At 41.4% G+C, this 23,715-nt stretch overlaps 1 protein-coding gene across 8 annotated transcripts in view; it reads left to right on the top strand.

The window, feature by feature from the left end:
- The window catches only part of Lars2 (leucyl-tRNA synthetase 2, mitochondrial), a 183,163-nt gene that overhangs the window by 133,547 nt on the left and 25,901 nt on the right, over nt 1-23,715 (top strand). For all 8 annotated transcript variants that reach the window (XM_052725662.1, XM_052725639.1, XM_052725633.1 and 5 more), the window contains 3 exons: nt 460-743; nt 2,524-2,622; nt 7,040-7,177. In XM_052725662.1, coding sequence (XP_052581622.1) covers nt 460-743; nt 2,524-2,622; nt 7,040-7,177 — 521 coding nt within the window. The remainder of the gene's footprint in view (nt 1-459; nt 744-2,523; nt 2,623-7,039; nt 7,178-23,715) is intronic.

Consider the following 23,715-nt stretch of genomic DNA (forward strand, 5'->3'; position numbering starts at 1 on the left):
GGCAGAATGGGAGGGCCGCAGAACCGGGGCCAGCTGCCCACCACAGTGGGCACAGTGCCCATGGCCAACTTTGCTTCTCAAGGCTATTGGAAATATTTTAATACCTTCAAAATTTGGAGGTAGAGCTGGAGAAATGGCTCAACCGTTGAGAATACTGTTCTTCCAGGTGACTCAGGTTCAGTACCCAGCACCCACATGACAGCTCACAACCATCTGTAACTCTAGATCCAGGATCTGTCACCCTTCTTCTGACCTCCATAGGCACCGGGCACAAATGTGATGCACAGACATACATGAAGATAAGTACTGGAAGGACAGAAATGCATCCAGGGCTCAGGGGAGTCCTGATGTGGCCCTGCCCAGAACCAGACCCTTATGAGAGTCACGCATTGATGCGGTGGTTACAGGGTGCTGAGCAGGGGCGGAGATTTTCTTACAGTTGTCTCTCGTCCCTTCCAGTTCACAGGTATGACCCGGCAGGATGCCTTTCTAGTCCTGACTGAGAAAGCCCGTAGGATGAGAGTGGGTGGAGACGTGACGAGTGATAAACTGAAAGACTGGCTGATCTCCAGGCAGCGCTACTGGGGCACACCGATCCCCATGGTCCACTGCGCAGCCTGTGGCCCAGTGCCTGTGCCGCTGGAAGACTTGCCTGTGACTTTGCCCAGCATCACATCTTTCACTGGCAGAGGAGGCTCCCCACTGGCCTCAGCTTTGGAGTGGGTGAACTGTCCCTGCCCAAGGTGAGGAGCCAGAACCAGCACCCTGAGGTATCTAGGACACCCTCCTCTCACTGGGTGCTAAATGTTGCCTTCTTTACGGGCCTAAAGGGAATATCAAAGGTGTTTTGGAACCTTTGAGACAACAGTCTAGAACTGGCCTAACCACTGTAGCGGGCCCTGAAACACTGAGCCAATGGAGGGAAGACCACAGGTTTTCATTATATTGCACTGTCATTTCTATTCCACAGACCTTCCTCAAAGTAAGAAAGGGTGTTTCTCTCCTGCTGTGTTCCCAGTACAGAGCCTCTGATAGCCATGGAGGTCTTAGTACCGATCATGGAGTACAGGAAAGACAGCCTGTGTGTTCATTCTTTACTTTGCTGAAACATACCAGCTTTCTTTCCTTTCTCCTCATTTTGTTTTTGTTTTTCCTGAGCTGAGGACTGAACGCAGGGCTTTGTGCTTGCTAGGCAAGTGCTCTACCACTGAGCTAAATTCCCAATGTATCTTTCTCCTCATTTTGAAGTAGGATTGGGTTTTTCTAAGATCAGTAGAGTGCTTCTAGTGTGATTTTTGTGATGCTGTTATCAGTTGACTAAACAATAACAGACATCAAGTCATGTTTTTCCTCTTTCCCTTTGTGAAGGAGTGCTCACATTCAGTACAGCATTGCGGCCTTGTGTGGTAATATGGCTTCTTAACAGGACCACAGAATTTCTGAAGGGCAAAGCCCAGGCCTCAGAGTTGACCTTACTCTCTCAGTGAATTTGATGAGCGTCCAGGGCTGTGAGCAACCAAGCAGTACAGCACAGAGATATAGACAGTAACCTTGGGACTTAACTTTACTTAACTCAAAAGTAAGAAGCCTCAGCTTCTTTATATATTTACTTTTGAGTTCTAAGGCCTTGGACCTGTTTCTTTGAAACCTCCTGCACAGTAGGGTTTGGGGTAGTCTGTCTCATAATTCCCTGGTGTTCTGGGAACCTGATGAGATAGCATCTGTGACACCTTTGGCCTAGTTCTATTGCACCCAGACCAACCTGGTGACCTTGTGCCCATCATCTGCCCAAGCACCTCTTCCTTACCAATGTGGGCTTGGTATCAGTGATAACATCTAGTTGTCTTCAAGCCCAAGGAGACATTAATTGAAGTGAGCATGATGAGTGCCAGCCAGATGTGATTGCTTCTGGGTAGTGGGCCTCTTTTTTCCTTAGCGTTTTCGCAGGTTGGGCAAGAAGAGAAGGTGCCTTTCTCTTGTAGTTACTTCCCAAACTATTGTCTGTGGTCAAAAACAAGATGCAATCCAAATAAAGACCTGACTTTACTTTAGAGAATCACTGTGGTGTTGGCACCCCTCTCTGGGGACACACAGGATTCCCTAGGAACTTCTCTGACAACTTCTGCCCTGAGGGACCCCACCATACCCAGACCTCCTAATAAAAGTGCAGTTGAGGCCCGGTTTGATCATCTCACCTGAGGTGGGGGTGGGAGAGCTGATTCCTTCGGTAATATTCATAAAGCCAGTGTGGACTACTTAACAAATATGGGATCTAAAACACAACCCTTCTTTTCATTTTTAAATTGAAAATAGACTCAAGCTCTTGTGTGCTTAGTGAATGGAAGGTTCCTCTGTTCTTCTTGGAGACTCCAACCCTCTTCTCCTAGCTCTCCTAGAACACCCTCACTCAAACTTATGCTGCTTGAAGTGAAATATTAGGAGACCCAACACCTCAGAAGGACAGCTGGTGGGAAACTGCACTGAAATCTAGAAAAAAACCAATTGATAAATTTCTTTTCTCAGGTGCAAGAGATCAGCTAGGAGAGAGACGGATACCATGGACACCTTTGTGGACTCTGCGTGGTACTACTTCAGATACACTGACCCTCACAACACTCATAGGTAATGTCCCTACTGTGTGACAGATAGCACTTTGCATCCTCCACGAAGCAAAACCAAGATGGAATTAGATATGCAGGGGAGGTGCTAGGGACATGCCTGAGAGGATAGAGAGAGGAGCTGAGCTGGCAGAGAGAATACCCACATAGTATGTATGTGTAGCTGGTACCCAGAGACAGTAGAAGGAGGAGAATTCAGAGGAGCCCTGGACCGCAGCAAAGCTCCAGATGCCTCAGTAAGTCCTGTGGAAAGAATGCCCAGTATACATGTCCATTTAGAACACAGGATGGGCAGATGAGCCCTTGTACTGATGCCATCTTTTTCTTCTCTTAGAAGTAACTGGATACCAAGGGCTGGACCAGAGTAGTTTGTTCCAGAGACACAGTGGTGGATATTGTTGGTCAGCTGTGCACCTTATGCCAGGCTCTTAGCTTGGGGAATCTTAGGGACAGAGCCTTTGCCTAGCATGGAAAAGTCTGGGGTTCCATCCCTAATACCAGAGGTGAAGGCTTTTCTAAAGTATGTTAAGTTGTTATTTATTTAGATTTCTTAGCCTAGTAAATTTCAACTATCATACAGATTGAAAAAACAGCTAAAGGAAGAAGATGTGAACACCCTGCACTTATGGGACTGATGGAGTGCCTAGTCATGGACTGCAGGAAGACAGGGCAAAGTATTGAGGAGAGCTAAGCAGCTTAGTCTCTTACCATACATGATCAATAAATCTCCTGAACTAGAAATCAATAACAAATACAAACATTTTTAAATAATTAAAGTAAAATTAGAACACGAAAAACAAGAATTCAGAGCCAGCCAGGGCTGCACAAGACCCTTTGTCAAAAAAAAAAAAAAAAAAAAAGTGACTAGACTGGCCAGATGAGGTGATGTCTGTAGGAAGAAGTTTCTGTCCCACCAGAAGCTCCCAAATAACCACACCAAGGCTTATATTAATTGGAAATGCTTGGCCAATAGCTCAGGCTTGTTACTAGCTAACTCTTTTTTTTTTTTTTTCTGAGGCAGGATTTCTTCATGTAGTTTTGGTGCCTGTCCTGGATCTTGCTCTGTACACCAGGCTGGCCTTGAACTCACAGAGATCCGCCTGGCTCTGCCTCCTGAGTGCTGGGATTAAAGGCGTGTGCCACCGCCACCCAGCTACTAGCTTACTCTTACATTAATGTTAACCTATATCTCTTATCTATGCTTTGCCACATGGGTTGGTACCTTTTCTCAGTATGCCCACCTTGCTTCTCTCTGTGTCTACTGGTGACTCCTCTCACTCTTCCCTTCTTCCTCCCAGCATTCTCAGTTTGGCTTTCCCACCTAACCTTATCCTGTTCAGCTATTGGCCAGTCAACTTCTTTATTAAACCAATCTGCTGTGGATATCTGTATGCTATGAATGTGTTGCTCTGATTGGTTAATAAATAAAACACTGATTGGCCAGTAGCCAGGCAGGAAGTATAGGCAGAACAAAGAGAGAGGAAAATTCTGGGAAGTGGAAGGCTGAGTCAGGAGATGCTGCCAGCCACCACCATGAGAAGCATGATGTAAAGTACTGGTAAGCCACAAGCCACGTGGCAAGGTATAGATTTATAGAAATGGGTTAATTTAAGATATAAGAACTAAATAACAAAAAGCCTGAGCCATTAGGCCACACAGTTTAAATAATTTAAGTGTCTGTGTGTTTATTTGGGTCTGAGTGGCTGCGGGCCCTGGCAGGACTGGAGATAACTCCAGCTACACCAATCACAGTAACATATATTCACATAGTGTAAAGGAATATTCCGCAGATATCGTTAATCCCAGTTCTCAGGAGACAGAGACAGATGGATATCTATGAGTTCAAGGTCATTCTGTTCTACATAGTGAGTTCCAGGCCTCTAGCTGCTACACAGTGAGACCCTGACTTTAAATTAAAAAGTGCCAAGTTTCAGGCCTGGGGTTCAGGGAGAACTGAGGCTAAGACCATTCTTTTTCATGATATACTTTCAAGTGCTGTTTGATTTTTCAGCTCTGTTTGTTTCTTTGATGAGGCAGAAACAAAGAAAAAAGAGCAGTAAGTAACCAAGCAAAGCTGGAATGGGAGCTAATGGAAACAATTCCAGAACCAGGAAAACCTTGGCAGGTTGCTCTTGAGCATGGTAGAAATATCCTGTAACTGTATTGTCCACATATGAAGGGCTTCCATTCTGGGCGTGGTGGTACATGCCTGTAGTTCCAGCACCAGAGGTTGAGGCAGGGGGGTGTAAATTCAGGGGATCTTGTTCTACAGAATGGCATCTTATGTTGAAAACAGGCAAAGAAAGTACTCCCTATTCTAGACTAGCAGCAGAGTGGCATATTTCTGTTTAGACAAATGCTCAAGCCACATTCTGAATAGCAGAGTTATGGCTCTATGATTTGTGTTCATTTCAGAAATGAGTGGGATCCTGAGTAAGTGGAAGGATACAAGGAGACTGGGAACTTCAGAGCAGCTCCGTGTGAGCCATAGAGGAGTGTAAAGGAGGCTTTCCCTTTCCTGCTGCTTCCCAGCTGTCCTGAGCCCTGTGTGGCTCCTCTGTGAACAGCACAGGGCTTCACATCTCTCCTGGCATGCTGTGTCTAGTCAGCAGAGAGGTGTCCAAGGTAGAACATAAACTGAACATTTGACCTCATTTATCCCAAACTTGTTTGTGAGATAAATACCAAACTCAACTTTGGCTTTACTCTTGCATGAAACAGCAGTTGAATTTATTTACTTACTTTTAATTTTTTTAATTTGAGACAGGGCTCCACTGTGTAGCCTTGGATGTCCTGGAAATTACTATGTAGACCAGGCTGGTCTTGAACTTGGAGATCAGCCTGCCTCTCTTTTCCAAGTTTTGGGGTTAAAGGTCTATGCCCAGCAGTGTTCAATTTCTTTAAGAAACCATTGTAGTTGGAGGTTTATTTATTTGTTTGTTTGGTGATTTGGGTGGCTTTGTTTTGCTTTTTTCTTATTTTTAATTTTATGAGATGCTGGCACAGTAGTAACTGCAAAAGCGCCCTGTGCTGACCTGCCACCTGCAGTCTCTGTCCAGTCTCAGAACTAGCCAGCCAAGAGCATGCTAGGGGAAAAGTACTTTCTGGCACTGGGGAGAAAACTCTGAAATTTTGAAACCAGGGATCACAGATCCTCCAAAGCAAAAGTTCCTGATAAGTATTGGATCTCTGGTTATTGCCAATGCAGTAAGCCAGTGAAATAAGCCAAATCAAACCAAATTAATAAGACCAGATTTAATAAACAGAGCAAAGCAGTTCTCAGATGACCCTTGGAAAGGCAGGAGAGAAATCACGTGGCAGGGCTGGCGACCAGGTCTTAAATACCTGTCATCATGGTCTTGAGCATCCCCCAGGGAGGAGCTGACCCTTGGCAGGCTTTCTGATGGGCGGGGTCTGGAATGGGAGGAGTGAGACCAGAGTGGAGATTCCCAACAGTTCCCTCAGTTGACTTCAAACAAAGGGTTGCCTTGGGAACAGAGAGGTCTGTTCCCAGCCACAATGGCTCTTTCCCAAGGCAGCAGCCAGCAAATAGAAGACCTGGGGAGTCCTTCCCCTCTGTGTATGTTAGGAGTAGGAGGAAGCTTGACCTTTGGTAAAACCCTGTTGGTCAAGAAGTAGTAGATGGGGAAGTTACTGGGATATTTTGACAGGCCCCATATTAGTTTCATTCCTTCAGTAAACCATATTTGAACTCTTGCTGGCTATTTCAAAACACTTTTAAAAATAAGACTGAATTTCTGTTTTAGAATGACATTTACTGCCATGCTAGTTTCTATTATAAATGCTACTATTGCCCTCTATTGGTGAGAATTAAAAAAATTTCTATTGTCTAGTCATAATAAAAATTAAAGCTAACTATTCAAATAAGCATCCCATGGAGATGTCTTGTTGCTGGTATATTTTTCTTTTGTTCTTGTTTTATTACAAAAATTACTGGTTTGGTTTTTTTTTTGTTTGTTTGTTGGGTTGGTTTTGGTTTTTGGTTTTTTGAGATAGGGTTTCTCTGAATAACGCTGGCTGTCCTGGAACTCACTGTGTAGACCAGGCTGGCCTTGAACTCAGAGATCCGACTGCCTCTGCCTCTGAGTACTGGGATTAAAGGTGTGCGCCACCATCATTACTACCGGCTCAAAAATTGCATTTTTATTACATTTATTTTATTTATTGTGTGTGTGAATGTGCATGTGCCACAAGCCATGCATAGAGGTAAGTGGATGACTTGTAGAGCCAGTCAACACTGGTTCTTTTCTCACTTATTGTATATGTTTTTCTCTTATTAAAAGAAAGTCACTGTTTTTTCTGACATTAATTCTTTTCAAGGCATATGCAGATTACAATAGGTCTAATTTATGCAGTTGTGGCAAATAAGGTTTTTAAATGTCCATTTATTTTTCTCCTAGTCCTTTCAGCCCAGCACTGGCAGACTTCTGGATGCCTGTGGATTTGTACATCGGAGGAAAAGAGCATGCTGTCATGCACTTGTTCTATGCAAGATTTTTTAGTCATTTTTGCCATGATCAAAAGATGGTAAAGCACAGGTGAGCATTTGTTTCTGTTTTTTTTTAACCTTCTTTTTAATTATTCTTTGTGTCTTTCACATCATGCATCTTGATCCCATTCATGTCCTGTCCTATGTATCCGCCCTCTGCCCTTGCAGCCCCCCTCCCCAATAAAATTTAAGAGAAAAAAAGAAAAGGAAAAAAAATCTCATCATGGAAGCTGTAGTTTGACATAGTGAGTAAATGCAGTAAACCCTTTTGTCCATATATCTGTACTTGTAAATGTTCATTGAAAAGATTCATTGGTTGGTTTGAGGCCTTTGGTTTCTGCTACACTATGGATGCTGGACCCTCACTGGAACTCCTCTTAATTATCCTGCTGTTGCCCTGTGTTGTGGAAATCCTGGAGCTTTGGGTGTGCAGGACTGGTCACTTCACATGCTCCAGCAGATCACAGATGGGGTGGACAGTGAGGTGGGCCAACCTATAACCCTGGTTCTGGGCCTGGTAGCGGCAGGGTTGGTCAGCCTGTCAGCTCTCCCTTGTCCTCACCACCAGGGTGAGCTCTCCTGCATTGCCCTGGCATGTTCACCCCTTAGAGTGATAAGTGAGGGGTGGGGCCAGTTCTCCTGCCTTCATGCCCTTAGGGTTAGCTCTTTCACACCTACATCAGCAAGGCCAGCTCAACTGTGTTGCCCAGAATAGGGGCCATTGTCCCGAGTGCTGCCAGCAGATGAGGGGCAGGGCTAGCTCTCCTGCTTATGACCTCAGGGTCAGCTCTCCCACCTGCCTGGGTTGATGGGAGGTGTAGGGGGAAGAGGACCACAGACATCTCTCTCCTGCCCATGCCACCACATAACAGGTGAATAATGGGACAGCTCTTCTGTCCTAACAATATTGGCGCTGGCTTGCCCACACCTCTGCCAATGGGGCTGGCTCTATTGTGCTGCCCACGCAAGGTGCAGGGCCTGCACAAGTAAACATTTGTAGTACTTTGCAAAAGAATTCTGTTCACAAGCAGTGACTGGAAACAGGTATCTGTTTTGAATCAAGGTAAATATGTGTGTAAAAAAAATTCTGCTTTTCAGATATACTTTAGAAGCCATTGTAGGCCTTTACAATGTGAGGTCATTTATACAACAAACCTCTTAATCATTTGTGTTAGGTTTCAAATCTGGGACAAATGCTGATGTGCCTCTTTAACATATCAAAGTGGACCTTGCTGCATGTTCTTCCTGCAGTCCCTCAGTCCCTGCCTGTTACAGAGCCCTCCCAGCTGGCATACCACCCCTACCCCCACCACCCCACCCCACACACTCCTCAGCCCAGGGAGCTGGGCTGCTCTTCCCTATATAATCTGACCATTTTGGTTACCTACTCTCTTTTTGTACCTTTGGGCCTCCTAGCTCCTGCATCTGGTTTACTCCCCGCCACACCCCCATGGGACAACTCAGTCTGGTAATGTCTACTCTGGACTCTCACAAGTGTCTCTGCCCCTGGCTGTGCTCTCCCACCTATCTATAACAAACTTTCTCCTCCACCATACCAGGAACAGTCATGTTCCTTTCCTTTTTTTATTTCCTTTTTTCATTCAATTTGGTGTGGAATGTTTTGGGCTTACATGAAATCCAGCTTTCAGTGCATCTGATTTTCACTTGTGAATGAAAGAGGAGTGTTGTGATGTTATTTGGCTTTTTTGTAGTATCTCACAGATTTGTCACTTTGTAAATGGTGCTCCTAAGCTTGGCTGGATCCTTCCCTAACGTCACCCTGATACTTGTGTATCAGAGCAGAAGACAGCATTGTAAATCCATTGATTTTTTTTCCTGTTGGCCTATGATGTTCCTCATAACATTCAAAAGATGTATGAAAGGGTGGCATACTTTTGTAATCCTAGAACTCAGGAGGCAAAGGCAGGAGGATGGCTACAAGCTTGAGGCCAGCCAAGGCTGTATAGTGAATTTTAGGTCATATAGAGAAACTATCTCAAAGATATATGTGCATGCTTTTCCTCCATGGAATATGTTGAATATATTATTACAATACATTTGGGAATCTGAAGCAAGAAGATCATGATTTGAGGCCAGCCTGGGCTACATCGAAAGACCCTTTCTCTAAGAACCAAAAAATAAAAAGTAAAATGGACATCCGTGCTTCCAAGGTCAGTATGGGAGGTAAAGTGTTGTATTACTGATATACCGAGGTGTACACAAGATGCCCTTGCCAGTCACATCGCCCTTTTCCCACCACCCATCCCCCAGATAACTCCTGTTGAACATTTTTGATTACTTAGTTTCTTTACAAATGTATCACTTCTGACATTATTGCATGTATTATTGTTGTATGTATGTATGATTGTGGGGCTGGGTGCTTGTGTCACGGCATGCATGCAGAGGTCACATGACAACTCTGTGGAATCAGTTCTCTCTTTCCACCTTTAGGTCATGAGGCTTGTATGAAAAGCACCTTTATCTACAGAGCCATCTCACTGCCCAATTCCACTTCTCTGTGTGTTTTAAAACAACACACATGGCTTGGCTCTTCTGCATTTGACCCTTCAGTGATTAGAATTATATTACACATATTCTATAATATTTTCCTCACCCAGTATGTTTTGAGGTTCAGCATGGTTGATACATGGAACTACCTTTTTGTTTCATTGCTGAGTGGCATTCCATTATATGGACTGGAATTTCCTTTGCAGAACTTGGGTGATATAGCCATGGCTGCACAGTAGCTCTCCACCTTTGAAAAATTTTCATGCTAATCCTTTTTCGTTGTATATATTGCAAGTATTTCCTTATTTGTGGCTTATCTTTTACTTACAGCATCTTTCAATGAGCAGAAATCCTTAATCTAATATAATAAAACTTAATACTTGGGGTTGAAGATGGAGTTCAGTGGTAGAGTACTTGCTTAGTATGTACTTGACCCTGGATTCAATCCTCAACACCACAATAAAATAAAATAAAAATTAATCTTCCCCTTGTGGCTATTGTTTCTCATACCTCCATTCCATCATTGAGCAACTTGGACCTCTTTCCACTGATCTTTGGTGTCCTCACCATAAGTCACTGTATTACATCCACTAGGGTCTGCTGGTGGGATCTCTATTCATCTATTGGTGGCTTGCTGTAAGTTGTCACGTTCCCTAGATAGAGATCCCTACCCTGGTCATAGAATCTCTACTCCATACATTAGTGGCTTGCTTTCTGTTGTGCTAGTTAGTTATTTACAGCCTTTGTTATTTTAATATACAAATCTTGATGTCCTTTGAGGAAAGTCCTCTTCTTTGTCCTCCTTCTTCAGGAGAATTTGGCTTTTATCATACCCTTGTTTTTCTTTATCAGTTTTGGACTCAGCCTGTCAAATTTCAGGGCTGGGCATGTTTTTTGGTATTGCACTGGAACTGTGTTTGCCAATGCCTTTCCTCATCATCCCTCCTGCTATCTCTAATCTTAACATCTGATATAATCTTCTTGTCTGAAATGTATCCTTCAGTATGTCTTTTTGTTTCCTTTATTGATGGTCCATGTATTTGTTCTTTTCTCTAAAAGTTCATTTCAACTTCATATTTTCAAACATCTTTTTACTTATCATACTGAATATTAAACTCAGAGCTTCATGTGCACTAAACATTGAACTATAATGAGCTCCTTTTTTAGCCCTAAACATCATCTATAGACGACTTCCTTAACACAGGGCTCTGAGCTAGCACTGGCCCTCAGCCTCAGCTGATTTTCCTTGTTGCAATGGGCCGGGTGTAGTGGTGCGTGCCTATAATCCCAGCACACTGAAAGCAGAAGCATGTGGATTTCTGTGATTTTGAGGCCAGCCTGGTCTATATAGTGAGTTCTAGCCCAGCCAGGGTTACATAGTAAGATGGGAGTCTGGTCTACAAACATTTCATGGTTCCCTTTGAGTGACATCTCTCTGCTATGAACACACCCTCATTGTCTTTGGCATTTTGAAGTTCATTTGCTTTCTATAGGTGTGGACTTCTTTATTCTGATTTGGAATTGGGTCTTCTTAATGGTCTCTTCTTCATCCCATCTATAATGATTTAAGTGATGGAAGGCATCTTGGCAATTGAACCCAAGGAACACCACAAAGTCACACCATGCAACAGATCTCATGTGAGATTTTTATTGGGGGGGGGTGGGAGTATACAGAGGCTGCCTCTGAGTAAAGGTGGAAGGGAAGAGGGTGGGGAGAGAAGGCACTTGCTTTTTATAAGGGGATATAGTACATGTGCATAGGGAGGATATGGGACTCGTAGTGACAACAAGAATGTGCCTGTTAGGACATTGATTTACACTCTCCTGTGCATGCTGCTAGCATGGCCATCCTGTTGAATACTCATTAGCAGTACAGGAAGTGTACATCTCCCTTCCCGTCCCCCACCTTCCATCGTTTCCTGGGCTTTTGTTTCTTTTCATATTCCAAAACAAAAAATAATTGCTTATCCGCCCCTTGTGTGTGACCTTTTTTGTTTGTTTGCTTGCTTGTTTTTGTTTTTCAAGACAGGGTTTCTCTGTGTAGTTTTGGTACCTGTCCTAGATCTCGCTCTGTAGACCGGGCTGGCCTTGAACTCACAGAGATCTGCCTCCCTAGTGCTGGGATTAAAGGCGTGCGCCACTGCCGCCTGGCTTATATGTGTGTTTTAATGGTCTGTTTTTGCGGGGAGGAGAAAGGTTGGCTATGTTTAAACTTACTGTGTAATAGAAGATGACCTTGAACTAATCCTCTTGCCTCCATCTCTCAAGTGCTGGGATTACAGGCATGTACCACTGTGCCCAGCTTGGCCACTCATTTATAAATATTACATATATTACATGTGTCTTTTGCTTTTTTGATTTAATGGAATATTTTGATGTTTTTCCCCATCAGAGCATACTTATTTCCCATTCAAAAAAGAATTTCTGTATAGTGTATCAATTATTAAAGCACTCACTTATTTTTCTAATTTATTATTATTTTTTAAAAGAGGGATGCTTTATTTCTTAGCAGGATAGGGGAGTTTATCTTTGTTTTGTTTTGATTTTGTTCGTTTGTTTTTTTCGAGACAGGGTTTCTCTGTGTAGCCCTGACTATCCTGGAATTCATTCTGTAGAATAGGTTGGTGTTATTCAAATCTTAGATGGTCTTTTAATAAAAAAAAAAAAAAAAAAAAAACCCGGAGCCACATATCAGGGTGAAAGCTGAAAGATCAGAGAAGCGGAACAGCCAGCCACTAGCTCTTATCTCTACGAAATCCTCAGTCTAAGGAGAGCGAGTTCCTGTTTCCTCACACCTTATGTACCTTTCTCTGCCCTGCCATATTACTTCCTGGGATTAAAGGTATGTGTCACCACTGCCTGGTTCTGTTTCTTTCATGTAGCCCAGTGTGGCCTTGAACTCACAGAGAACCAGATGGATCTCTGCCTCCTGGGTGATAGAATTAAAAGTGTGTGCCACCACTGCCTGACCTCTATGTCTAATTTAGTGGTTGGCTCTGTCCTCTGATCCCTAGGCAAGCTTTATTGGGGTACACAGTGTATCACCACAGGTTGGCCTTGAACTCAGAGATCCATCTGCCTCTGCCTCCCAAGTGCTGGGATTAAGGGCATGCGCCACCATGCCCTGCAAGGGAGAATGTGTTTTAAGGATCAGTCAGTCCAAACACTGAAATCTTGGGTCAACAGCTGTATATGTGTTTTCTTTGTTTTCCTAATTTTTTAACTGGGAGTGGTGGCACATGGCAGCACTTGGGACAGAGGCAGGTGAATCTCTGAGTTCTAGGCCATCCAGGGCTGCATAGTGAGAACCTATTTAAAATGCTTTTATTACATTTGGTTAGTTTATGTGTGCACACGTGGGTGGGTGTATATATGGAGCTCAGAAGACGACTTGCAGGTGTTGGTTCTCTTCTTTCACCATGTGGGTCCCAGTGATTGAATTTGCCACCTCAGGCTTGGTGGCAAGTGTCTTTACTTACTGACACTTTACTTACATCTTGTCTATCCCTATTTTAAAATCTTTGATAGATAAAATGTATGACTTAGGCACATGCCACTACTTGGAGGGCAAAGGCAAAACTGTACAAAAACTACGTTGGATGTAATTGAGTGCTGAAACTGTCTTTCTGCTCCTTACCCCAGAGACCTTGATGTGTGAAAAAAACTAACCTGCATCAGAAAGACACTGAACGTATTGATGTCACTGGGCCCCATCAGATAATTAGTTAAAATGCTTGTGGTTTCGGTTATGTAACTCAGTCCACTTTGCATTTTGTATCTGTGAAAACAGATTTGCCAGATGTAAATTGTGTCCTGCTACTGTCACAGTCTCATGGACATTTTATGTATGTGTATGTGTTTTTATTTTATTTATTTATTTAAAAAACTGACCATCTGGCCCAGGCCAGCCTGGAACTCTTATTCATCCTCTCTCAGGGCTGGGATTATTTATAAGTATGCACCACCACACCCAACCCAGGTTTTTGCAGTGATTACATAATAATGTAGATGTATCCAACCTTCTTATTAAATAAGAAACACAGAACCAATGCAAAGAAGAAAGCCAAGAGGTCAGAGCTAAGAGCTAAAACCTTACCCTTCCTCCTGCGGTGGTCCTACCTCTCCGAACCAGAGCTACCCCTGTGTTAAAGTCTTTATATAGAGTTCCTGTCCTGCCTTCTCATTGGTTGTAAACCCAACCACATGACCGCCTCCTCACAGCCTGTCTGTATAGGCCTCCAGGTTTTCCATGATTGGTATTAAGATTAAAGGCATGTGTATCCAATAATGGCTGTATCCCTGAACACACAGAGACTTACCCAGCTCTGCCTACCAAGTGCTGGAATTACAAGCGTACGCTACCACTGCCCTGCTTTCCTATGGCTTGCTAATAGCTCTGACCCCCGGGCAACTTTATTTATTAACATACAAATAACATTTTAATACAAATAAAATATCACCATATTTCCCCTTTTCTATTTTAATAAAAAGGAAAAAAAGAAAAAGCTTATAACTAATATAAGAAAAACTATATACAAAAGTACAATAACTATATACAATATATACAAGTAATAAATACCTAAACAATGTCTAGTCCATTTGTATTTGACAAATTCAGAGAAAATAATTTCATTATCTATCCTATTTTGGTAAGTCCAAAATGTATTCTAATTAATCTTCAACTATAACTAACTAACCTTCAACTATAACTAACTAATCTTCAACTCCCTCAGAGACCCAAGAAGGAAATAATATTAGCTAACAAAAATAAAAACAGGAAGTGCATGCAAGCAACTTCCAAAAAATTTGTGAGTTGACAGAAACAGCCAGCTGTCTGGACAGTCACCTGAGGTTTCTCCGAAGTGCTGGGGCATCATCTTCAGCCTATAGGCTTAGCATATCTGACAGACTGATTTGTGAAGTAGGATGCACACAAGGTCAACAGTTCAACCTCACATTGAGTGAGAGTAGTCCATGTACCAGAAACACCTGAATTCCACTAGTGTCGTGTTCATGATTCAGGATTTTAAATTCTGGAAATTGTTGATGGTTTTTTAATTCAGCTGTCCATTCTTCTTGGCTGTGTATATATGGCTTCATCTCAGCATCCCATTCTTCTCCATATCCCTCTATCAAATGCCAGTCTACTATTGAGAGGCCTGAGCTTAGTTACTCTTCAAGAATAACTGTTTCAGCTGCTGTTCCATTGCACATCAGAGGCCATCGGCCCACTGCCTGTTCAGCTGCCTTCGAAGAAAAGGGCACTGTACCTTTTCCGAATTGCAAAGGCCACCTCAGGGATGGTGCCATATTGTCCTGGCCTCTGAAGATGCCTTTTGATAAAGCCATAACCACACTTGTTTTGGCAAGAATCAGTAGTCCTTTGTTTCATGTCCTGTCTGTTCATTTTGTCAGCAGTTGATTCGAGGATACTTTGTTGTCCAGTGGCTAACTTTTGCCACAATGAAAGCTAACTCCATATACAGTTTCTTCAATGCCCATATTTTCTCTGAAGTAGATTGGTACTGCCAGGAGCCGACATGTCTCATAGTCATAACAAAAAAGAAAAATTTTCTAAGTTATTAAAACATTTTAAATGCCATATTCTGTAGATCTCTGAAGGGTTTGAAGATAACCTGTCTATCTAAAATATATCTACTCAATCTTGAAAACATACCTAATATAACTACAAGTTCTATTATAATGTCTCACTACTAACTTTCATTTCTTTATATCCTAATAGATGGTAATAACATTCAAGGATCAGAAAATTGCATTACATTGTTAGATGAACGGTACAATTAAAAAAATATATATAACATTTTCTAACAATATCAATTTCAATATATATAATTTGTATACAATATAAAACAATCCAATCCAATGTATTTACATTTTTCTTTTCTTTCTTTTTTTTTTAATAAGAACCTTAAATCTAATCTCCTTTGCTTAGCCTTTTTCCTAACCCTTGACAACAACTTGTAACCAACCCCCCTAATCAATGAAAATTATCCCAGACCCAAAACCCATTAAAAGACCAAAAAAAAACCAACCGCCCCACACCACCTCTTTGGGAATGTGGGCGTCGTATTCTTGAAATTGCTTCCTGCTGGGTATGGGCGAAGGTATCTTTATCCTGAAAGAAAAATTTTAGGTTAATTGTCAAATTCTAGGAAAGGTAAATATATCCTTCATTATCCAGTCTGTGTATAATGCCAAAATTCAGGGTTTATCTCAAATCCTTATTCAAGTAGTCTTTGAGACTGGATCATCTCAGCTAGCTCTCTCAAAATTGCTCTGAGCACTTTGTAGTTCAAAGCTGATCTGTAGATGATGTTTGTCAGCTTAGTGATGTTATTATTGTCCACGTGGAATTGTTGTTGTTGTGGGGCCCCATCTTCTTCCTGGAGACTTCAGTTGATGTTAGGCCTAACCGTGATTTCCTGCAAAAAACTGATAAGAGACTCGAACACAAAGACTATATATGCGACTTTTTAGAATTAGTACTCTATATGACCATTTATATCTTAACAAAGTTTAAAATGTATATATATCTATATATATTGATCTTGTAAATTTTGATATAAAATTTATACTTTAAGAAAAGTTTAAAGAATCAGAATAGAATCAAAGAGTTGAGATTCGTAATAGAATAGTCCCTTAATTAATTTGGCTTTTCTCCTGTCCCATAGCAGAAGATGGCTCTTTTCTTCTGGCATAATACAGGGAGTTTGCATTTTCCTTTTAACAATGTGCTTGAGTTTAAAGAAGGAGAGAGCCATTCTCCAACTCCAAAGTCAGCTTTAAATTTTAATTGAACTGGGACTATTAGAAATTAAATAGTGTTAAATTTTTAAAGAAAAGCAGAAACAAACATTTAGGAAGACATAAAATTTTTTTTAGATAACATACCCATACGCCATTTCACTCTGTTTCTTAGGATAGATGATTTGTCCCTTTTCTTCAGTTGTCTCATTTGTCCAGTGTTCTTCAAATTCCTTAACCTTCATTCTCCTAAAAGACAAAAACAAAAACCTTTCCCCAAGGTTTTTTGGGGATGTTCCTTTTTGACAAGTTATCTGATTAAATGAAAAGGCATGTGTTACTGGTGTAAGTTAGTTTAAATTGGATGTTTACGGTAGTTGATGAACTATCACCTCCTCTAATTAAGAGGTCTCTCTTGTTCAAATCGAACCTTTATCAATTTTGATGGTACCCACAGCTTATCTTCTCCTGTAGAAATAAAAGCAAAACCTCGTCCCCAATGTAACACATATCCTGGTTTCCATTCTGAGGTCAGCACATCCTTAAAGTATATAGGTTGATTTAATTCTGTAGTTTTTTCTATTATCCAATGTCTCTCTGCAGCTGTTGTTCCTTTCTCATTGGCATTGAGAAAATTCAAAGTTAATAGAGCATTATGTAGTCTATTTCTGGGGGTTTTTGTTACTCCTTTTTGTTTATTTAGCATATCCTTTAGAGTTCTGTTTGATCTTTCTATAACTGCTTGACCTGTAGGATTATGTGGTATACCTGTAACATGGTTTATATTATAATAAGCAAAAAACTGTTTCATTTTAACAGAGACATATGATGGAGCATTATCAGTTTTGATTTGTGCAGGTATACCCATAATGGCCATAACTTCTAGCAAATGAGTGATTACAGAATCAGCTTTTTCAGAACTCAAAGCAGTTGCCCCTTGAAATCCTGAATAAGTATCGATAGTGTGGTGTACATATTTCAGTTTTCCAAATTCTGCAAAGTGAAACACGTCCATCTGCCAGATTTCATTCCTCTGAGTACCCTTTGGGTTACATCCTGCTGGTAATGGTGTTTGATTGTAGAAGGAACAAGTAGGACATTTCTTTACTATTTCTTTGGCTTGTTGCCAGGTTATGGAAAAATCCTTTTTTAAACCTTTACTATTTACATGATGTTTTTTATGAAATTCTGAGGCCTCCAGCACATTTCCTATCAATAATTTATCAATCTCATCATTGCCTTGTGCTAGAGGTCCTGGCAGACCAGTATGGGATCGGATGTGAGTTATATATAAAGGATGACTCCTTTTTCTGATTGTATCTTGTAATTGAATAAATAATGAAGTTAATTCTGAAGCATCGTGGATAAATTCTGCAGTCTCAATATGTAATACTACTCTTTCAGCATACTGAGAGTCAGTTACTATATTGAGAGGTTCTGAAAAATCCATTAATACCAACAGAATAGCATACAATTCTGATTTTTGAACTGAATTATAAGGACTTTGAACCACTTTACTTAAATTTTCTGATTTGTAACCTGCCTTTCCTTGTTTGTTGGCATCTGTATAAAATGTACGAACTCCAGATATGGGTTTTTTCCTCACAATTCGAGGCAAGATCCAATCAGCTCTCTTTATAAGATCAATTCTATTGCTTTTGGGATATTTGCTGTTAATTTCTCCCAAAAAATTACTACAAGCTTTTTGCCAAGCTTCATTTTCTATCCATAATTTTTCAATGTCCTCCTTAGTTAAAGGTACGACAATTTCTGCTGGGTCTATTCCTGCTAATTGACGAAGTCTCAATTTTCCTTTCCAAATCAAGTCAGAGATTTTTTCCACATAAGTTTTTAATTTTTTATTTGGTTTATTTGGTAAAAATATCCATTCCAATATAATATCTTCCCTTTGCATTAATATTCCTGTTGGGGAATGCCTAGAAGGTAAAATAACCAAAATGCAATCCAGCTTTGGATCAATATGATCTACGTGCCCTTCATGTACTTTCTTTTCTACCAAGGCCAATTCTTTCTCAGCTTCAGGTGATAATTCTCTTGGACTATTTAAGTCCTTATCACCTTCTAAGGTTTTAAACAAATTATTCAGTTCATCATTTTTTACCCCAACAATAGTTCTTAGATGAGAAATGTCTCCAAATAATCTTTGAAAGTCATTAAGAGTCTGTAGTCAATCTCTCCTAATTTGCACTTTTTGAGGTCTAATTTTTTGAAGTTCTATTTTATATCCTAAATAATTAATAGAATCTCCTCTTTGTACCTTTTCTGAAGCAATTTGTAATCCCCAGCAAGGCAAAATTTTCTTTACTTTTTCAAACATTCTTTCTAAAGTATCTGCATTTGAATCAGCTAATAAAATGTCATCCATATAATGATAAAGTATAGATTTAGGAAATTTTTTACGTACCACTTCTAATGGCTGTTTTACAAAATATTGGCACAAAGTTGGGCTATTCAACATTCCCTGTGGGAGAACCCTCCATTAAAATCTTTTAACCGGTTGAGAATTATTATAAGTAGGCACTGTGAAAGCAAATCTTTCTCTGTCTTTTTCTTGTAAGGGTATTGAAAAGAAACAGTCTTTTAAATCAATAACTATGAGAGGCCATCCTTTTGGTAACAGAGTAGGCAAAGGAATTCCAGATTGTAAAGAGCCCATTGGCTGAATTACTTTGTTAATTGCTCTAAGGTCTGTTACCATTCTCCATTTACCAGATTTTTTTTTTATAACAAATACAGGAGAATTCCAAGGGCTGGTTGATTCTTCAATATGATGAGCATTTAACTGTTCTTCCACCAGCTCTTGTAAAGCCTGGAGTTTCTCTGTTGTTAAAGGCCATTGCTGAACCCATACAGGCTTATCTGTTGACCATTTTAAAGGTAGAGCTGTTAGTGTTTTTGGAAGATTATCAGTTGTTGTGCCCTGTTCTTGTATGACATGGATGGCTGGTGAGCACTCATTAGAATAATATCTTTTAATATTTCTCTCAGAAACATGTACTAATTTATGATTGGTTTCTGAGATTGGAGGGATATTAATCTGAGTATTCCATTGTTGTAGCAAGTCTTGACCCCACAGGTTCATAGCTATGTTAGCCATATATGGTTTTAATTTTCCTTTCTGTCCTTCTGGACCTATACATTCAAGCCATCTTGCACTTTGTTTCACTCTAGATAATGTCCCAATTCCTAAGAGTTGAATGTTTACCTCCTGAAGAGGCCAAGTTGGATGCCAAAATTCTGGTGCAATTATGGTAATGTCAGCACCTGTGTCTACCAGACCAGACAACAAAACACCATTTATTTTTATTGTTAGTTTTGGTCTTTGTTCATTAATAGAAGTTTGCCAAAAATTTTTCTTTATGTTTTTTCCTGTATTTCCTATTTCCTCTGTTTCATCATCTCGACTAACATGATTTATTCCAATAGACATTTTGTTATTTAGTTGCTTTGAGTAGGGGTTTCCTCTACAACTGCAGGAAAGGTTTGAACTGGATTTACTGTGGGGGCCTGCCTGAGGCCCCTCTGGGAGTTTCCCGAAGCTCGAGGCAGAGGGTTACCCTGTCTGTCCCTTGTTGATCTACATTCGTTGGTCCAGTGTTTTCCCTTACCACACCTTCTGCATACTCCAGAAGGAAGGGGCATTCTGTTGCCAGTGTTCCTTGAAGAAACATTATTTCTAGGAATGACCTGTTTACAATCCCTTTTCAAATGTCCTTGCTTTCCACATCCAAAACATCTAACATTGCTCAAACCTTTTGAAATTGCTTTTCCTACCCACATATCATCATGGTCATAAGCCTCTACATTAACTGTATCTCTAATCCAATCTTCCAAAGGTGCAGATCTTGCCTTTAACGGCCTAATTATTCTTTTGCATGCTGCATTTGCATTCTCAAAGGCTAAAGATTCAATTATTATCTGACTAGCCTGTGAATTCGGGACCATTTTTTGTACTGCTGAAGTCAATCTTCGTAAGAAATCTGTGAAAGATTCTTTGGGGCCCTGTATAACCTTTGTAAATGACTCAGTTTTTTTTCCTGGTTCTTCACCTCTGTCCCATGCATTCAAAGCTGCCGTTCGACATAGAACTAGGGTTTGGACATCATATGAACATTGTGTTTGTATTGAAGCATATTGGCCTTCTCCAATAAGCTGATCCTGGCAGACTTGTATTCTGCTATCCCTCCATTGTCTTTCTATATTTTTAGCCTCATTACTGAACCACATTTTCCACTGGAGATTTTGTCCGGGTTCAAGAACAGCCTGTGCCAATTCCCGCCAGTCCTTTGGTAGAATCCTATTACAAGTTGACCAGGTGTTTAACATTTGCTTTACATATGGGGAGTGCATGACATAAGATGCTATTGCCTCCTTAAATCTTCGTAAGTCTAACATTTCAACTGGAACCCAAGTATTTTGTTCATTCTCTTCATCAGGTAGCTGCTGTACGGCTACTGGATAAATTAAGGGTGATTGTGTGAAAACTGGCTTTCTTTCTGTAACCTTATGATCCAATTTTGAAACAACTTCACTATTTATTTCTTCTGTCTGAATTTGAACTTCTCTATAATTCATTTTTACCGGTTTAACAAGTTTTTCTAAGACTGTTATCCTGGCACTTAAGTTGACGATCTTTTTAAATAGTAAAATGAGGATAAGAAAAGTAATAAACTGAATAATTCGTTCAATATTAATCTTTTCATATAGTTGTTCCATTGTCAGAGTGCCTAAAATTTCAAACAAAGCCCAATTTTCTTCCAATGTACACATAAAGCCCATTTTTTTTTAATGTAGAAAAAAATTCTCTTTTAAATAGATGTTAATTGACTTACCAAGTCTGGGTAGAACAGTAGAATCCCAGGGAATTTCACAGCCACCTGGTGTTTGAGGTGTGAATCCAGCGAGAGAGAGAGAGAGAGAGAGAGAGAGAGAGAGAGAGAGAGAGAGAGAGAGAGAGAGAGAGAAAGCGAGAAAGCGTAGCCGCTTGAGCCGAGTCAAGCCTTGGCTTTACAGGCAGGGGCCCTGTTCGGCAGGGCAGGCCTGAGTTGTTTGTAGCAGTTGCAAGTAGCTCCAGCTGCGGGTCAGTCAGGCCTGGGCCCAAGCTAGGCAGCTGGGCCGCCCAGGCCGGAAACCGGACCTGCCGCCCAGCCAAGCCAAGTGGTTTTTAATGAATTCTTGTCACGTTGGGCGCCAAATGTAGATGTATCCAACCTTCTTATTAAATAAGAAACACAGAACCAATGCAAAGAAGAAAGCCAAGAGGTCAGAGCTAAGAGCTAAAACCTTACCCTTCCTCCTGCGGTGGTCCTACCTCTCCGAACCAGAGCTACCCCTGTGTTAAAGTCTTTATATAGAGTTCCTGTCCTGCCTTCTCATTGGTTGTAAACCCAACCACATGACCGCCTCCTCACAGCCTGTCTGTATAGGCCTCCAGGTTTTCCATGATTGGTATTAAGATTAAAGGCATGTGTAGTCAATAATGGCTGTATCCCTGAACACACAGAGACTTACCCAGCTCTGCCTACCAAGTGCTGGAATTACAAGCGTACGCTACCACTGCCCTGCTTTCCTATGGCTTGCTAATAGCTCTGACCCCCGGGCAACTTTATTTATTAACATACAAATAACATTTTAATACAAATAAAATATCACCATATAATAATAATGTTATTATTATTATTAATTTATTTTGGGTTTTTTTTTTTTTTTTGAGACAGGGTTTCTCTGTGTATACAGCCCTGACTGTCCTGGAACTCGCTTTGTAGACCAGGCTGGCCTGGAACTCACAGAGATCCACCTGCCTCCGCCAACCAAGTACTGGGATTAAAGGCATGCACTACCACAGCCTGGCCATAATAATTTTTAAAAGCCATCATTTACAGTATGTAGTCTGCAAAAGGGAGACCCAGGGAGGCTGGGTAATTCTGGGTGAGGCTGGCCTCAACTTGGTTTCTTTCTTGTTCTGCATAAGCAGCCACCTGGCTCAGTCAGGGGAGTGGGCAGCTGTCTGTCCAGGTCTTCAGTTTTCATAGAAATGACATCTATTGTAGCCTGTCAATCTATGCTTGGAGTTTCCTGAGCTTGCTTTCTCTCTTCCTTCTTTCTGTCCTTTAGAGGTAGGACAAAGGTGGCCCTCAATGCCCAGCACGTATCAGTTGTTCTAATTTCTGAAATTAGTGGAGGAGCCTGGACTAACCTGGAAATGGTGAAGATCCCAGCACTTGTCTTCCTGCTTACACAGACTATGCTTCAGTGTAGATAAAAGTAATCTGCCCCAGGGTGCAGTTGAAGTGGTCAGGAGAAGGCTGAGGCAGAAGAATCAGAGCCTTTCAGGTAGAGAGGTCCAACATGGTGGCCAGTTATGACAGCCTTCACTGGCAATATAGAGTTTCAGATTTTCACTTTTACAAAAGTCTTTTCTGTGCAGTCACTGAGATTAATGAACAATGCAGTTGCTTACACTGGTTTGTCCCTGAGTACCATCTGTTGGGCAAGTGAGTGAATGAACATATGGAGATACTAGTTGTGAATCTGAGTAATGAACTTGGTGATGTGCTGTGATCTCCAACAAGGCTGGGTTCCAAATCCAGCAGCATCCCTTATCTCTGTGTCCCTTGCACCTTCTGTCACTTAGTGCCCCTGCCTTATGGTATTGGTGCTTATTTATGAGCATGTCCTCAGTGGCCTGTTGGACTGTAAGCACGCCAGTTCATTGCAGACTACTCTGCCCAGTCATCCTGCAAATAGTATTGAATGAATAAGTAAGTGAATCCCCTATGAAGGCAGACGTGACCTCCCTCAGCCAGGAGAATGAGGTCCAGATTCTTTCATCCCTGAGCACCCTTCCCTAGAGTCCTGTAAGAGCAGGAGGGTGGCAAGGATCCCTGGGCCTGGGAAGGGCCCTCCTCTGTGACATCCCTGTGAGCACGCAGGTACTCCTGCTGACCTGTGCTCCAATGTGAAGTAGATACCCAGCAGACCCCCCTACACAGCCGTGGCACCCAGTGCCTCCCCTTACCCTCCTCTCGCTTTCTTTATCTTTCGCCTCCACTGTGCCTCACCCTGCCATGTTGTCCCTACCTCTGCTGCTGGGAAGTTTCTTCATTCATTGAAACAAGCTTAATTTAGTTCAAACCCGTTAATATTATTCAATACTTATTGTGAGCTAGGCACCAAAGGTGTCTTCAAGGACTTTCTTGCTGCTCCTTGGAGGAAGGCAATTGGCAGGTCAGTCACTGCCCTGAACACAAAATAGTATTTCCTGTCCACCACTTACAGTTACTGGTACCATAC

This window comes from Peromyscus californicus, unplaced genomic scaffold (assembly GCF_007827085.1).
Source record: "Peromyscus californicus insignis strain IS unplaced genomic scaffold, ASM782708v3 Scaffold_11__1_contigs__length_118956290, whole genome shotgun sequence".
Classification (NCBI taxonomy): Eukaryota; Metazoa; Chordata; class Mammalia; order Rodentia; family Cricetidae; genus Peromyscus; species Peromyscus californicus.